Source organism: Cephus cinctus, unplaced genomic scaffold, assembly GCF_000341935.2.
Source record: "Cephus cinctus unplaced genomic scaffold, Ccin1 Ccin1_scaffold0564, whole genome shotgun sequence".
Lineage (NCBI taxonomy): Eukaryota > Metazoa > Arthropoda > Insecta > Hymenoptera > Cephidae > Cephus > Cephus cinctus.
This window is the reverse complement of record NW_014333216.1, coordinates 109,139-126,183: the sequence shown is the minus strand read 5'-3', so window position 1 is coordinate 126,183 and position 17,045 is coordinate 109,139. Positions and strand designations below refer to the sequence as shown.

The 17,045-nt window shown below is 35.6% G+C and overlaps 3 protein-coding genes across 5 annotated transcripts; 2 read left to right on the top strand and 1 right to left on the bottom strand.

Annotated features, from left to right (window-relative positions):
• Window positions 1-293: 293 nt before the first annotated feature.
• On the top strand, window positions 294-2,532 carry LOC107268463 (delta-aminolevulinic acid dehydratase). The gene is made up of 6 exons (XM_015741256.2): window positions 294-455; window positions 642-778; window positions 914-1,061; window positions 1,138-1,357; window positions 1,459-1,691; window positions 1,785-2,532. Exons 2-6 carry the CDS (start codon window positions 657-659, stop codon window positions 2,070-2,072), a joined length of 1,011 nt encoding a protein of 336 aa, XP_015596742.1. The 5' UTR covers window positions 294-455; window positions 642-656; the 3' UTR covers window positions 2,073-2,532.
• A 464-nt stretch (window positions 2,533-2,996) lies between these two features.
• On the top strand, window positions 2,997-7,163 carry LOC107268459 (endoplasmic reticulum chaperone BiP). The gene is made up of 6 exons (XM_015741249.2): window positions 2,997-3,150; window positions 3,829-3,980; window positions 4,094-4,514; window positions 4,610-4,975; window positions 5,080-5,483; window positions 5,563-7,163. Exons 2-6 carry the CDS (start codon window positions 3,853-3,855, stop codon window positions 6,215-6,217), a joined length of 1,974 nt encoding a protein of 657 aa, XP_015596735.1. The 5' UTR covers window positions 2,997-3,150; window positions 3,829-3,852; the 3' UTR covers window positions 6,218-7,163.
• A 2,764-nt stretch (window positions 7,164-9,927) lies between these two features.
• Window positions 9,928-15,885, bottom strand: LOC107268460 (60 kDa SS-A/Ro ribonucleoprotein). Of its 3 annotated transcripts, XM_015741252.2 has the most exons (10): window positions 15,487-15,885; window positions 14,817-15,051; window positions 14,387-14,741; window positions 14,221-14,308; window positions 13,998-14,145; window positions 13,725-13,930; window positions 13,496-13,616; window positions 12,984-13,405; window positions 12,744-12,891; window positions 9,928-11,941 (listed from the first exon to the last, which is right to left on the bottom strand). In XM_015741252.2, the coding sequence occupies exons 2-9, from the start codon at window positions 15,033-15,035 to the stop codon at window positions 12,759-12,761; spliced, it is 1,692 nt and encodes a 563-aa protein (XP_015596738.1). In that variant the 5' UTR covers window positions 15,036-15,051; window positions 15,487-15,885; the 3' UTR covers window positions 9,928-11,941; window positions 12,744-12,758. The 3 variants fall into 3 exon arrangements, with proteins under 3 accessions (XP_015596738.1, XP_015596736.1, XP_015596737.1); XM_015741250.2 differs by having other exon boundaries at window positions 9,928-12,891; XM_015741251.2 differs by lacking the exon at window positions 15,487-15,885 and adding an exon at window positions 15,182-15,421 and having other exon boundaries at window positions 9,928-12,891.
• Window positions 15,886-17,045: the final 1,160 nt, after the last annotated feature.

Below are 17,045 nucleotides of genomic sequence, written 5' to 3'. Positions count from 1 at the left end.
CTTCACGACAGCCTTACTCTTTCATACACCTTTAAGGTCTATCCTGAAAACCATTAGGTATATTAGTAGCTACTTTTTTATGTAAGCTTATTATCAGATCGAAGCTGGATCATATAATTGCACGTTTTAAACATACTGTTACGTTTCGTGACCTGTCCCTTATAGTCCTACATTTTTTCCAAACATTTTTAATCCTCACGTCAATCTGAAACTAGGTTTTCGCGATTTTCCAACCCCTATCTTCTACCATTTTCTTTAGCGTAGAAGAACCAATCCTCTTTAATTAATAGCCTGGACATTGTACATACATACACGAGAGTTTGGCCGAAATGTAATTTTCAAGATTGATTTTATCTACCAAGAAATCAATCAATACTTCCCGAAGCATACAAAAAATAGAAAATTATTGAGAGTCGGCTCTTTGGATCCTAACAACACGTGAAAAAGAGCTAAAAGTAATGGGATTCGTGAAGTTATGTAATTTAGAGTATTATGCAAAATAACGATAATCACAGTGACATTGCAATAATCCAGTAATTCATTGAAGTATACTTGTCACTGCTGTGCATATAAGTATTACCTACAGTTATATTTAGTGTGAATTTTATAATAGAATTGTTGTTTTTTGTAATTATTTGAAGCACAAAGGACTTAAGATGGCACATGTGAAGGCAAAGCACACGCTTCACAGTGGAATTTTTCACCCTTTATTACGAAAATGGCAATCACCAAATGTGGAGATAACTGCAAATAATCTTATGTACCCTATTTTTGTACTGTAAGTATGTGTATTAACCTTAAGGTTATATTTTGGAATTATGCTAACATGCTAACATTTCTTTTCATTCCAATTTAAAGTGTGTTTTCAAACTAAATGAAAATGTGGTGGTATTTATAATATTTATTCTTGTAGAGATGATCCAAATGGCAAAGATCCAATTGACAGTATGCCTGGTGTTCATCGCTATGGCATTAATCAAATAAAAATATTGTTGGAACCGTTAATAGCAAAAGGTTTGCAGTCCATATTATTGTTTGGTGTTCCAAATAAATTGGAAAAAGTAATCAATAATCTTCTGTATAATTTATGAGTTATCTCATAAAACTGCGAATTGTAAGATAAATCATTTGTCATAGGATAAGAATGCTACTAATGCTGATAGTATGAAGAACCCTATAATTCAGGTTCTACCTTTACTAAGGAAGGAATTTCCTCATTTAATAATTGCGTGTGACGTATGCCTATGTGCTTACACTGAGCATGGTCATTGTGGAATTCTGAACAGTGATGGTACAATAAACAACAAAGAAAGTATCAAGCGTATTGCAGAGGTTGCTGTTGCTTATGCCAAAACAGGTAAATCTTAAATATTATCATATACGTATATATGATTAATATAATCATAATTGACCAAGTAAACCACAATCACTTCAAGTTAATTAATACACTATTTATAGGAGCCCAAATCATAGCACCATCTGATATGATGGATGGTAGAATAGGATCTATAAAGAGTGGTCTTGCTGCGGCTGGCTTATCAAACAAAGTGGCTGTACTATCATATGCCGTTAAATTTGCATCAGGATTTTATGGCCCGTTCAGAGATGCCTCAAAGTCTGCTCCTCAATTTGGAGATAGACAGTGTTATCAGTTACCACCAGGCAGTAATGGATTGGCTGCTAGAGCAGCGGTAAAAATCAATTCCTCTATAGTATCTCATAATTAACACAACTAGTTTATCAATTAAATTTAATTTTTATTAACTTTGATTACTCTTTTAAAGGCTCGCGATGTTGAAGAAGGTGCCGATATGCTTATGGTAAAACCAGGTCTTGCATATTTGGACGTAGTGCGACACACAAAAGACGCTCATCCCGAATACCCAATGTTTGTCTATCAAGTATCTGGTGAATATGCAATGCTTTACCATGGAGCTCAGAATGGTGCTATAAATTTGGAAAGCGTTTTGAAGGAAGTTTTACTATCTATGCGACGAGCTGGTGCTGATTGTATAATAACGTATTTTACACCGTTAATCTTAGACATGTTAAAACCAAAATGTAAATATTAATTTAGTGGACATTTGCTAGAACTTAATTTCCTAAAATGCTGAAAAAAGTTCAAGGAGTCTATAATAGTTTCATTAATCATTGGAACGTTTTTAAATCACTCAACAAACTGATTTAAAAATTGGCGATTCATTTATTGATAAAGTTCATTTATTCCTTACTTTTGTGAAGGAAGAACTTCGACAGTATAACGCATAATACATTATATGTTTCTTGAAATGAATTTACAATTATCATGGATCATTTGTACATGGGAATTGTATATATTGATGAAAGTTTTTATAACGGAGATCGGTAACAAATAAGAGATTACATTTGAAGTTTATACATACATTTACATCATGAAACTTTCCTATTTAAAAGTATTCATTTATAACGCTCGGGACTTACGGAAAACAGTTTCTATATACAATACGCTATGTAGAACAGCTAATAAGAATAAATAATGTATTACATACTACAGCGAAATGTGTTTTATTCGTCATCGTAAGAATCCCGTTACGTTTTCCAGAAGTTCCGTTCAGTGAGTGCATGTTCAGGAATGTATTATATTAGAGTGCTTGTCTAGAAAAGTATGGAACATCGAGGATAATGCAAGTTAATGATAATTTTAGTAAGTCTTGTTATACAATTTAGTAGACCGTATTATAAAATGAATTAGTCTGCATAATTTTGTTTAGTGAACTTCGAGAATATGAAAAATAGATATATTTTATTTCTCCACGTCATTATATTTATTTGGGGCGGACGCCCCGAATGGAACCATCCAAAATTTCCACGTATTCCAGTAGCTCTTTTTATCCAATGAAAAATGTACCCGAAACTTCTAGAAGATAATGAGAGACGCAACGTGGGCCAATCAAAAAAGGCCAACTGTAGATACGATTGCCAATGAGCTTAATCCTTTCTGTTCATGCTAGCAACATCCAACCAATCAGCGTTAGCCACGACGAGATGTTCCCGTTAATATCCCAGCGCTGAATTCAGTCTCCAGTCAGTTACTTCTGAAACGTTTATGAGGATCATTGTGCCGAGCTTCAGTGTTCACGAACGTGATATTACAATATTTCAATTGTTCTGGTAAGTTTTCGAGATCATAAATATTTAATATACATTCCAATTATTTGAAAAATGCCTCATATGGATCCTGAGTTAGGATTTATTAAATTCAATGTCCACTACTTCGCTGCGTCTCATGTGGCTGCTCCTATATATTGAGTATAGTTTCAGTTGGATGCTCCAATCTGTACGATTCATATTAATTTGTTAAAATGAAAATATATTAATTTTGAATATGTATGTTTCGTATATACGTTTCGAGAACTTTTCGATTATGCAGACTCTGACCACCGGCCATGTCGGAGTACTACGTGGTCAATTCTTCCGATCGATTTTCCGTGTCTTGTAGTTATCGCGTGGGATGATAACATGTTTTCTCGTTATTATTTATCTTTTGATTCCTGTTTTCCATATCTACTGAACGTTCGGGATACGTTATCAGTTCTCTCATATGTACTAGAACGTTCCACGGATGGACAGCTGGAGCAATTTGCAAGTTCAAGGCGACGTTCATATGCGATTTTCAGACAAAAGAATAGATAAAGATTTGAAGAATTAATGTCTTGGATATAGTTGAGAAAATTTTTTTAATATTTTATAATTTTTATGGAAAATTAAGAATTGATTAATATTGTATTACATTGAAGACTGTTTTAGAATTTATTTTTTATTTATTAATTGGTTGATGTTTTTCTTTAGGTGATATAAGAAGAAAGATTCAAAATGAAGGGAGCTGTTGCCCTTATGGTACTAGGTCTGGTTGCAGCCTTAGCAACTGCCAAAGAGGAGAAGAAGGAGAAAGAGGACATTGGCACTGTCATTGGAATTGATTTGGGTACCACATACTCTTGGTAGGTGATCAAAATGAATGATGGATATTCATAACAGTGCAAATTAGAATTTAAATGTAGGTTATTTAGAGAATTATTACAAATAATAATTTATTTGTGTTGTTTTGTTCTAGCGTGGGAGTTTACAAGAATGGACGTGTGGAGATAATTGCCAATGACCAAGGAAACAGAATCACACCATCCTATGTGGCATTTACAGCAGATGGTGAACGTTTGATTGGTGATGCTGCTAAGAATCAGCTGACGACAAATCCTGAGAACACAGTCTTTGATGCCAAACGTCTGATTGGTCGTGACTGGAATGACCCTACAGTACAACATGACGTGAAGTTCTTCCCATTCAAAGTCATTGAGAAGAACAGTAAACCCCACATCAAAGTAACCACCAGTCAAGGTGAAAAGATATTTGCACCTGAAGAAATTTCTGCTATGGTTCTTGGCAAGATGAAAGAAACTGCAGAGGCGTATTTGGGCAAGAAAGTTACCCATGCTGTTGTTACTGTACCTGCCTACTTCAACGATGCCCAGAGACAGGTAATGGATTATTTTGAGATAAATATCATATGAATTCTGTTTTTTTTTTTTATGTAACATGTATTTAATGTAATTTCTATTTTTTTTGGTTACAGGCCACCAAAGATGCTGGTACCATTTCTGGATTGAATGTCATGAGGATCATTAATGAACCTACTGCTGCTGCTATTGCTTATGGTTTGGACAAGAAGGATGGAGAGAAAAATATTCTGGTCTTTGATCTGGGTGGTGGTACTTTTGATGTCAGCTTGCTCACCATTGACAATGGAGTCTTTGAAGTCGTTGCTACCAACGGTGATACTCATTTGGGTGGTGAGGACTTCGATCAACGTGTAATGGACCACTTTATCAAACTATACAAAAAGAAGAAGGGTAAAGACATCCGCAAGGACAACAGAGCTGTCCAAAAACTCCGCCGTGAAGTCGAGAAGGCCAAGAGAGCACTCAGTGCTAGCCACCAGGTAATTACTAAGAAAATTTAAAATATAATATTTTTTTTATTTGAAATACAATCTAACAAGATATTTTCGAACATTGTATGTTAACCAATTGTATTTTGCTACAGGTCAGGATCGAAATTGAGTCCTTCTTTGAGGGTGAAGACTTCTCCGAGACCCTGACTCGTGCCAAGTTCGAGGAGTTGAACATGGACCTGTTCCGTAGTACCATGAAGCCTGTGCAGAAGGTCCTTGAGGATGCTGATATGAGCAAGAAGGATGTTGACGAAATCGTACTTGTTGGTGGTTCTACCAGGATTCCCAAAGTCCAGCAATTGGTTAAGGAATTCTTTGGTGGAAAGGAACCATCTCGAGGTATTAACCCTGATGAAGCTGTGGCTTATGGAGCTGCTGTTCAAGCTGGAGTACTTTCTGGAGAACAAGATACCGATGCCATTGTACTGTTGGACGTCAATCCTCTTACCATGGGTATCGAAACTGTTGGTGGTGTAATGACCAAACTTATTCCAAGGTACCTATCACTTCCTGGATTGTTTAGTTAATTTTATTTTAATTCATTGTATACTCATCTACTACCTCTATCTTTTCAGAAACACCGTCATTCCCACGAAGAAATCACAAATTTTCTCAACTGCCTCTGACAATCAACACACCGTGACCATCCAGGTCTACGAGGGTGAACGTCCCATGACCAAAGACAACCATCTCCTAGGAAAATTCGATTTGACTGGCATTCCTCCAGCACCTCGTGGTATCCCACAAATTGAAGTCACCTTTGAAATCGATGCCAACGGTATCCTCCAAGTATCTGCCGAGGACAAAGGTACCGGAAACCGAGAGAAAATCGTCATTACCAACGACCAAAACAGACTTACACCTGATGACATTGAAAGAATGATCAAGGATGCCGAGAAATTCGCCGATGACGATAAGAAGCTCAAGGAACGTGTGGAAGCTCGTAACGAGCTCGAATCGTACGCCTATTCTCTAAAGAACCAACTGGCCGACAAGGAGAAACTCGGGTCCAAGGTCAGTGACTCCGATAAAGCTAAGATGGAGGAAGCCATCGATGAGAAGATCAAGTGGCTAGAAGACAACCAGGACACTGATCCCGAAGAGTACAAGAAGCAGAAGAAAGAATTGTCTGATATCGTTCAGCCAATCATTTCGAAGCTTTATCAAGGTGCCGGCGGTGGTGTACCGCCCACGGGAGGTGACGATGACGATCTTAAGGACGAACTTTAATTGCGCGGACGCAAAACGCATATGTTCGCACATACTTTAGACTGAATATTGCTTCCCTTAGGCAAATACTATCGGGATTAATATACGCGCGAAGAAGAAGATAAAGTTGGGACTATCGCCGGGATGGTGCCGTGTGAAACACGAAAAAGACTGATCAACAACGGCATAAGATACGTTGTAGGTTAGGTTCGTGACGAACACAACGGGGACCGCCACCGGCTCTAAGGTTATTATTACGTTAACGCCCGCGACCGAAGCTTCGCGAACGGCTATCGTCGTTGAGTATTATTATTCTTCATTGTATTTGCTACGAGGAAATTTCCAACATCTCCCGATGCTCCTCTTAAAAAAAAACCACTTAAGAACACATAATGGCGGCGATCCATTCTCGCCTCTCGTTCAACGGGAGATCGGCGAATGGGACTTGCTTTTTTTTTCAATTCCCGGATAAGACTCTATGGTGTCGTTAATTTATTATAATTGTTTTATATGTTTCATTATGAATAATATAATAATCGAATGCGTTAATTGATACTCGCGAAGCTCATCGAGAGTGCGTGAGATAACGAGCGATTGACGTGTGAATGTAATAATAGAGACAGTATAAGATTTTGGTATGGATAGTTATCTTCATATTTAAAAAACAGGCCAGAATACCATTTACTGCTCTCTGACTCTCGAGCATTGTATCGTACTGTGTACAATACAATTGTCCTAGAATGATTGTGTGAATGAGAGGTATGTATCAGTATCACGAGAATAAACATTTTTCAATAATTTTCTTACTGTATATATATATTTATATATATATATATATATATATGTATGTATATATATGTATATATCATAATCCTCTTCCTTATTGATAATCATATGTAATAAAGTAGGATTGTGGAATTGCCACGTTGGATATTAAAATGAAAAATAAACATTGGATTTAGATAGATTTATTTGGGTATTGAGTTTCCAGTTAACTTTTATTTCGTGTTTGTCCCTTTGTCACAAAACTTTCAAAAGGATCTAATTTGTAGAGAGCAAAGTTCGCGTACCTTTTTTGTCGCTATTCATTTTCTTTTACTGTAAATTTACTAAAATACCTTGTTTAACGGACAAAGAGTAATTACGATACTTGATACAAGATGCTAATTAATTATGTCGAAATATGATAATTTTACGTGTAGATTATCAATAATTTAGTTTACATCGTATTTATTACTCTTCGCGTATTGTCCTTCGAGGTAACAAAATAATTTTTTATCTTAAAGCAATTTCGACATAGTTAATGCATTTTTCGTGGCGCAAGGTACAAAAATACAGTCAAACTCAACAGTCAACATCCCTTAGCCTTTAATTATTGGTTACGTGATGTCAGACATTATCACGTGATTCAATTTCAAAGATGCACAAACATAGATGGCGTAGTTTGGCAATGAGCTAAAGGGAATAGTAGTAGAGAGGTGGAACTCTAGTCAATTATTGCAGGGGTTTAGAAAGGAAAAGTTGTTGCCTACTGGGGCTTTGAAACTATTTTGGGGTAAACTACTGAGGGGTTTGACTGTAAAATTAGGTTCGCCGTGATAACCATTCACAGATAAAATATTTCGAAAATTTCTTATCCCAAACATTGTTTATCGGTAATTCATATACGGGGGGAGTACAATTTCAAAGCTAATCGAACGTCGTCTCTGTACATGAAAAAAAATAACCAGCAAGCATTACAAAATACAGTATAATTATATTAAAAGTCAGGCCTAATTGCATTCCTTTTTTAATTGTATCGACTCAATTCAGAAATTTAAATAAAGAAAATATAATATTTTTATACTCAATTTAATTCAGAGACACTCATCACGATTTTTTATAGTTAGTACAACCCTCGAACAAGGATTCCTTATTAAGTCTCATTATTATAGTGTACAGCAAAAATATTCGCCTGAATCACTATAATTTATGCCCATAATTCTGATATAATGCCTGAAATCGGAATTCGATTAGGACCTATGTTTAATGCTACATACATTACTATTACAATTAGAGAACAGGAAATGCATCGTTGCTCGTAAATACAACAAATGCAACGACAATATAAATGAGACGTTTTTCGAAGCTGTCGAAAATTTTCCATCGTTTACAAAGTGCTTTCTCTCTCTCTCTCTCTCTCTCTCACTCTTGTTCTCTCACTCCGTCAATCTCTCACAGTATTTTCTTTTCGTATAAAAAAGTAAGGCCGAAAGGTTAGGCGTTCGTTTGAGTCAGCATAAACAGACTTGACTTTCCATCGTTTACAAAGTGCTTTCCTCGTAAATACAACAAATGCAACGACAATATAAATGAGACGTTTTTCGAAGCTGTCGAAAATTTTCCATCGTTTACAAAGTGCTTTCTCTCTCTCTCTCTCTCTCTCTCTCTCACTCTTGTTCTCTCACTCCGTCAATCTCTCACAGTATTTTCTTTTCGTATAAAAAAGTAAGGCCGAAAGGTTAGGCGTTCGTTTGAGTCAGCATAAACAGACTTGACACATGGTGTGATTTCAAAAATTCAAACGTTAAATCCCCTCAGCGTATTCACCCCCCTTAACCAAAGAGCATAATCGTCCCATATCATTTATCAGAATTACTTAAAACACTATTACAACTGACAACAACTACGAGGTATTTGACTAAACTTTTGTACGATAGGTTCTCTGTATGTATACATATGTTTTGTATGTCTCTCTTTTTCATTTGGCTTTTGCCAATCGAGGCAAAAAAAATAAGCGACAAGTTAGTTGAGCGTTCTTTCATAATTCCACAATTTTTTTTAGTTTCTCTCCCATTAACCATTTTCTACATTTCCATACTCTGGGATCTGACAAACCTTCAGGGGTGAATATGCCAATATTGAACGTTCGAACTCTTAACGTTTTTTTCACTTAAAGTTCATTTATCCTAAGTAATATGGTGTTATCGTGCAACATGTGTATTGTTGTGTGTCATCATCACGTTAGCATAATATATCATTAACTATATGAATAGAACACTATTCGTACCAGTATATATTTACGGTTTACGTTATTAATATGTATACAAATATGTAACTCTTGTGCTTCTCGATTCGTTTAAAAAATTTGTGTTCCTCTGATTCCTCGCAAAATATGCACGTAACATTTTTATGCAATATATCTTGTGTATGTACCAATTTCAAAAATCACAATGGACGAGAGGATACTAGCGAAATACGAGGGGAGTTGATTCGAGTGTACGATAGTATATATAATATACGTGTTATCTCACGTGTACAATTAATCTGTTATTGGTCGCCATTGCAATTTATAACACGCGAAGTCGTACATTTTTCTTTCAGTATCTAACGTGAAATTTTACATGACACTTTTTCATTGGATTCGATATTAAACGTCATCATTTTTTTTATTTACTCCCCCCCCCCAAACCCTCGTCGTTTCCCCAAAACTCTTAAACGCAACCCATTTTGTTTGCCTTACGGTCAGTATTTCTTTCAACTAGTATGAACACATTTAACGTATTGTTGTAACATTTTTCCCTCTCCCCCCTTCGTACGTCTTATTCAATTATAAATAGACCGGTCCATCCGGAATTCGAAAGACTTAATAATGAAAGCGGAAAGTACACAATCATATTCGAAATGCTCTTTCAGATTTTGTATCGATATCAGTATTGTATATTTCTCTTTGATTTTCGATTCGTTCGTTACTTCTTCTTCTTTTTTTTTCTTATTCTTTGTCGTACTGTTATTTTTATTTTCTTGGACAGTTCTCGCAATCGTTCTTCCTACTTACTCTTGGTTCTAACACTTTTAGTACTCTTATCGTACGAATAAACATAGTCTCTCGTACGTGCTTGGTGGTCGAAAGACTTTTTACGAATAACAAAATTATTTCAGTAATTCTTTTTCCTTCGTGACTATAAGGGTTGAGTAAATTTAAATAGGACTTTGTAACGAGGGCGCAAGTCGAACTTGAACTAATAAATAAGGGATTGGACACAATTGAATAAAAATCACTGTAGCTCTTTCGCCTCCATGCACGCCGATTGCACAATTACACTACATTGTTATACATACATTACATATCTATGCTAAAAATATATACGTAGCGTAATAGTTGTTTAGCTTTGCACTAAAAAAGAACAAGAAATATATATATGTATATAGCTGCTACCGAGTACAATAATTTTACTTGAAATCTCGTTTACTTGTTTCTCGATCTTATTAAAAAATAATATTTATTTATATTTTCCAAAAGATTGACTTACAAACGAACACCAAATAGAATGATAATTATCTAGACCTCGAGCAGGCGAATTAATCTAGCAAATTTTAACGGAACGCAGTTCGAAACTTATATTAAAAAAATTATATCCGTGCACAAAAATCAAAATAAAAATTATAATCGGCCAAGTATAAATAATAAATGAAGACGCTTCGTCGTTAAGGATAACTAGCAATTTTCGTTTAACAATTATTGAAAGATAAATACCATTAGTCCAATAAGATTATAATCGAGATGCGGATCCCACGAAAGGCCTCATTTGACAAATAATATTAGGAAATAAAATCTGTACTTTAGTTTTCAGTACTTTACAGCAATACAAAAATATCCAGCGGAATAATACATTGGTCAGTAAAACTCATCTCTATTGTAGCTACATCCGCGTGAAACGCAGTCATTTGTTATAATTAAAATTCTAATCAACGACTAAAAGACACAATAAGAGAAGTTAGAGTATGTATTCGGTCCATGGATAATCATTTAAAAGTATAACAGCGCCATTTCTAAATAATTTCTATAGAATTCGTCCCATAGTCGCACGCTTTTAATGAAAAAAATAAAGAGCGATGACAATAGGAGCATCGCGTAGAAACGAGAGAAAACGAAGTACGCGGTATATAAGTGTCTATATATATATATGTATACCATCGGATACTGATGTACGTCTCAACAAAAGTTCATTAGCTAATTGAATATCGACACTAATTAACAAGTCCTACGGATCCGCGGTAGCGCCCCTGCAATTCGTTTTCGCTTTTCTCCTTTTTAACTATAATTTTTCTCTAGCTTCAATAATAACAATGCATTTTGTATCACAGTATTTATGTCAGTAGTGTATTTGTCGTTTTCCCTTCGGATATGGCAAATATGAAATATAACAGTAAAATTATACTAAACAATGTAAGCTTATAACTCTTTGGGGCTAAATGCATATCACAGTGTGAGAATTTTCAACGTTCTATGTTTCTCTCTCTTTGTTTTCTGACTCTCTCTCTGTCTTTCTCTCGCTCTGGCTCCTAGTTCTCGTATTTTTTTTTGTTCATTTTATTTCAATTATTATGTGAGTCGCACAGGGGCGCGCGGATCCTCAAAACGGTTATCGTTTTAATGCTCACGATTCTTTTTTTTACTTTTCTTTTGTTTAAGTCTATATATTATAAAAGTTATCGCAAAAAGCTTTAATAACCATCATCCCGTGAAAATAAGCAAGCAATTAAGTTAAAGTTTGCTTTTAAAATTAGTTAAAAAATGCACCACCTTAGGCTACTTCGGATAGAGGATACTATTAATCTAACTATAACCGTCACCAGAATTCCCATCGATGGAAGGAATGTCGGTTATATTATACTGTGTCTTGGATCAAACCTTCGATTATTCTGTTTTCTTTTTCTTGCTCCAGAAGCAATTAAGAAGCCCTATGTAGCTTGCTCTAGATACTAGTGAACATGCAGTAAATAGTTAATAAGTATATCATGTGTATATAATATATGTAAATAGTAATTACGATAATAATAATCTTGACTATTATTAATCAGTTTTATAATTTAATAATTATATGTCATCCTATCAGCGGCTGTCGACGCGTGTCTGCGTGTGTTATCTTTAGAAGGCATTTATCAATATTGCCGGGAGGAAAAACTATATCAAATACTGCTACACGTCAATCACAGTTTTTTATACTGCACAATCAAAATTGATACTTGCGCAATGGATTTTACCGTCTATTTGAACATAAAGACGGCTCTCTTAAATTAAAATTAAAGTACGCAGAGTACCGTCGACACGCGAATTATCAGGAGTCATGAATTAGTATTTTTTTCACTTTTTCTATTTTTTCATTCAAAATCATTCTATGTATATGGCCATATGGTATTCTTTGTAAAAAAAATGTTCTCTGACGATTCAATTGTTAGCTATATTATTTGTTATACGCTACTGCGGCTCGGACGCATTGAAATTCCTCAAAAAGTCTTTTAGTTTCTTTTCTTTTTACGAAACGCACATCTCGCTTCCCGGTATGGGAAGATAAAGCATAGGTTAAAAAAATGGTTAATCTATACATCGATTTTCTTCCTCGATGCTGAAGGAAAGTTTTTTGTCAGTTTTGTTATTTGCTCTTTTTTTTACTTTGTTAAAACAATTGCAAATGTGCTTTTTCTTTCAACTTTCCAGTAAAGGCTATTTTATAGTGACCTAATTTTCAAGATTGCGTATTATGATTGCGCGAAAAACACTCACGATTTCATGATCCAATTAAAATAGGGACTCGACGAAGGCTTCGATGACCATAGGAACGCCGATGTCGAATCCACAGGTTGTCAGGATATTCGGATCTTCATGCTTATGTCGCGGTACCTTTGGCGAGCACATCGCGCAATTAATTAATCTAAGAGAAAAAGAAAATGGTTGCAATGTAAATATAATGTAGAAGGAACGGTAAGTTTTTAAAAAGAATTATTAGATATAAGAGACACTCACTTTGCATTAGAGATGGACATCTCATTTCTGTAATCTTCAATGGCGTTTCGACTATTATAAGATTCTTGAGGTTCGACTTTCGGATCAATTTGTTCTACTACATTGATAAAAACGTCGATTTCTCTCTTCTGCGACATCGCCCACGTTATCGGTGAGCTCAGTCGCACGTTACCATGTTGCGCTTCTACTAACAGTTTCATGACGTCGGGCAGTGTGGCAGTTTTTGGAATATCTACTTCTTGGACAGTGTTGTTATTGTATGTCGCTATAACCACAGAAGGAGAGGAACGCGAGAGGGACAGGGCAATTATGCAACCTGCCTCCACAGGATTGATGTTCCCATTATGCCATGTTTTGTTCTCCAGCATGGACTTACTTACGTTTATCGTAATCATATAGCGTTTGGTCGAATTATTAACATTCTATGAAATATAAAGCACATTAAGTGAAATATAAATATTGTGAATACATAGGAAAACGTGGATTGCAAATAAGAGAGTAAGATTTCTTACCGCCCATGAGAGATTCAGCATTTTGTTTAAGGCTTCAACAATTGTCTGATTTGGTTTCGGTGGTGGTGGAAGTGGCTTCTTTGCCTCTTCGCGAACTTTTCGCTTTTCATAGGACAAAGGCCTTCGTACAAATATAATTTTTAGTAATACGATTATTTACGAGACATATGATTTTTCTCTGTATTGAGAAAGAGCTGATATTCACACTTTCTGAGTTACTTATGCTCACCTTCCAGAACTTTCATAGTTCCGCAGTGCGATTAGAACTGCAATAGGATGAATTTTGGCTTTCTTAATGTTTTCCTCGTTCGTAATCTCATCGATGATCTTTGCAACTGTCAGAGAATTGGGTTTGAGCATCTTCATGTTATGAATTCTTTGTAAGTTATTCAGAAGCGTGGAAAGATCCATTAATGGTATCAATGAATTCCAAACCTGAATTATTAATGATTGTTAGGGTTTACATTCTCTGTGAAATAAGTTTCCCTTATGTTATACATGCCTCTTCAGATTTTATTAGATGACTTGGTACATGCTCTAGCTGCAATTTTTGTTTTTCTATAAGGGCAGCTGCACAATGTTCATCTTCACAGTGCTTAAAAGCTTCAACATCTTCAATATATTCCAAGATACTTTGCACGCAGGTAAATCTGCAATATAGTAATAATATTGATACCAATTACCTAGTATAAATCTAGTGTATGGTATGGAATAAAGGAACTTACGTTGGGACTTTATTTTTTGTTTGGCAACTAGCTTCTTTCTTGGCTGTTTCTAAGCCATACATTATGTACTTTAGAATAAAATTGAATCCTGGTAAACATTACACGAATATAAAAAGTTTATCTAATACATAAGGTGTATGGTTTCATAATAAAATAGCAAATTTACCAACGGCCGTCGTTGGCCTGATATGGGATAGTTTAATAATATCTTTATGTGTCCAACCATATTTGCCTCTGTATTGTGTCACTTTCTCAGCAAGGTCTAAAGAATTTGTTTTTGTGTACCATTTACATACAGCGTTTTTTAAACCGTGACCCCAGCCACCACTTTTTTTTAGTTCTGTTTTACTCAATTCAGATACAAATTTAATAAAAAGAAAAAAGTGTTGTGGTTTTGCGCAAATGTATGATACTAGATTATATGCTTTAGTTCGTAGAGATTCACACTTGTCCTGCTTAACACACACAGCCAATGCAAATACCAATGTCTCAGGATTTGGTACCAGGTTACTCTGAAATGCCTGCAAACATAAATATTTTATTTCAATCTGCTTATTTAATTACAGCCATTTTGAAGAAACTTAAAAATTGAATACCTTTTGTATTAATTCCACTACATATTCATGTTTTTTCTTTGACATAGCCAATTCTATTATAGATGGCACTTTATTAACTTCATAATAATTGTGAGCAAACCAGTTTCCAGATTGATAGTTAAGATATTCTTTACCAATGTAAAGGTAACGTGACAAACGTAATTCTGGAATATCGCACGAATGAACCTCAGGCTCAGGCTCATTAATAGTTTCAGACATTTTTCCGTAGGTAAATCTAAAAAGACATATTCATATGTATTCCAAATAACATACCATCATTACTAACTCAACAGTTTTCATGCTATACTAAATATATGACAGACAACTTGTAATGAGCTATACGTATAAGTGTTAAACATTCATACATGAAAATAAGAAGAATCTTAAATGTAAGGCAGTACTTCAATACAATGCATAATCAGATTATTCGTAACAAATGTACGCCTGTAATTTACGTCCTGAAGAAGGGAATACTGGAACACGCCATAAGGTAAAAGAGAATAGAGCGATATGACTTCGCCGTAGAACGAGAGCAGTCATATTAATTGTTACTTTCCTAAAGAATAATCGAATAATACTTTAAAGCATTTTTAAAATATTCATAGAACTGTCCAGCAGGCTCAACGACCAACGAATTTAGTATATTCGATAGAAGCAATGCAGTATTTACCTCTATAGTTCGGAAAAATGTATGCTCCAAGAAAGATACAATACAGCTCCTATAATACATAGAACACGCATGAAAGGAAGCAAGTAGCAAAGAGATACACCTCTGGTCAAATGTAAAATGGATTGACTATTCGTTTTTCTCTATTAAATTGATTGTACGATTTATTAAATTGGAGAAAGTAACAATTAAAATGGAGTAAGGTCATATGATTTTTACTTCATAAACAGAAATAATTGCTTTTACGCGTTAACACATTTGAAGTATCCCGGATTTTGACACTTCCTTTTCGTTAGACTTCCTTCCTTCCTTTTCCTTATGGCTGTATCCCCAATGGGGGACATGTGCCAGTAACTGGTCCTAATAATCAAGGTTGGAAGTTCGATAATAGATGGCGATGTACCTTGCGAGACGGGCCTTATTCAACTCAGCGTGAGGGGACCTACAAAGTTTATACACCGAATCCGAACAGTGTTGGGCGAAATCCGTATAAATACTCACTATAATCAAGGTTGGAAGTTCGATCCTTCCTTCCTTTTCCTTATGGCTGTATCCCCAATGGGGGACATGTGCCAGTAACTGGTCCTAATAATCAAGGTTGGAAGTTCGATAATAGATGGCGATGTACCTTGCGAGACGGGCCTTATTCAACTCAGCGTGAGGGGACCTACAAAGTTTATACACCGAATCCGAACAGTGTTGGGCGAAATCCGTATAAATACTCACTTAAGTTTTCATATGAAAACCCATTGGTGAATACCGCTGGAAGCTGGGCGCGAACCTCCAACCTTTCGGTCGTGAATCCGCTACCCCATCCACTGGGCTACGGCCGCCCCCTGCGCATTTCGTTAGACTTGTGGTGGCATATTGGGGTTCCCCCATTGAACTCTAACCATACTGAAATCCGAACAGCAGTAGTGGGGGCCGCGCAGAGAGAGATAGCAAGGACACAGATGAGTAGCAAACTGTCTCTATCACACACTGTACAGTCTCTGAAAAAGTTTACGCTGGGATCAAGCAGTGCGTATGACCTGCGTGAAGTTGGCTGGCCAACTTTTATTTTTTAAACTTTTTTTTATTCCAATCGTTTGATAGTCGTTCGATAGTGTTTGATAGTCTTGTAAAAACTTTTGATAGTCATTAGTGTTTTCAGAAAATCAAAATCTGGTGTGGAGTTGGCCGGCACTTTTCTGTTTCAAACCGGATTTTGTTTTTCTGGAACTCAGTCGATGCAAAATCGTTTGATAGTTGCGAATTAATTAATAAAAACGTTTGATAGTCCATCGTTTGCAAGAAAAATGAGAAAAACTATATGCGAATGAAGGATCCTAATCGATACGATACAATCGATTCCTCGATCGATGTGTCCGTTGAATTAGACTATATTGCAAACTTTTTTTACTTCCAATCATTTGATAATCGTTTGTTTGATAGTCCATCGTTTGCAAGAAAAATGAGAAAAACTATATGCGAATGAAGGATCCTAATCGATACGATACAATCGATTCCTCGATCGATGTGTCCGTTGAATTAGACTATATTGCAAACTTTTTTTACTTCCA

What these genes read in the sequence shown, in the direction of transcription:
- LOC107268463 (XM_015741256.2), top strand. Translation starts at nt 657, where the DNA reads ATGGCACATGTGAAGGCAAAGCACACGCTTCACAGTGGAATTTTTCAC. An exon ending in ATGTACCCTATTTTTGTACT is followed by an intron (nt 779 to 913) that starts GTAAGTATGTGT and finishes TTATTCTTGTAG; the next exon opens with AGATGATCCAAATGGCAAAG. An exon ending in TGTTGCTTATGCCAAAACAG is followed by an intron (nt 1,358 to 1,458) that starts GTAAATCTTAAA and finishes CACTATTTATAG; the next exon opens with GAGCCCAAATCATAGCACCA.
- LOC107268460 (XM_015741250.2), bottom strand. Translation starts at nt 15,035, where the DNA reads ATGTCTGAAACTATTAATGAGCCTGAGCCTGAGGTTCATTCGTGCGAT. An exon ending in TAGTGGAATTAATACAAAAG is followed by an intron (nt 14,742 to 14,816) that starts GTATTCAATTTT and finishes TTATGTTTGCAG; the next exon opens with GCATTTCAGAGTAACCTGGT. An exon ending in ATGTCCATCTCTAATGCAAA is followed by an intron (nt 12,892 to 12,983) that starts GTGAGTGTCTCT and finishes TTTTTCTCTTAG; the next exon opens with ATTAATTAATTGCGCGATGT.
- LOC107268459 (XM_015741249.2), top strand. Translation starts at nt 3,853, where the DNA reads ATGAAGGGAGCTGTTGCCCTTATGGTACTAGGTCTGGTTGCAGCCTTA. An exon ending in TTGGGTACCACATACTCTTG is followed by an intron (nt 3,981 to 4,093) that starts GTAGGTGATCAA and finishes GTTTTGTTCTAG; the next exon opens with CGTGGGAGTTTACAAGAATG. An exon ending in TCAACGATGCCCAGAGACAG is followed by an intron (nt 4,515 to 4,609) that starts GTAATGGATTAT and finishes TTTTGGTTACAG; the next exon opens with GCCACCAAAGATGCTGGTAC.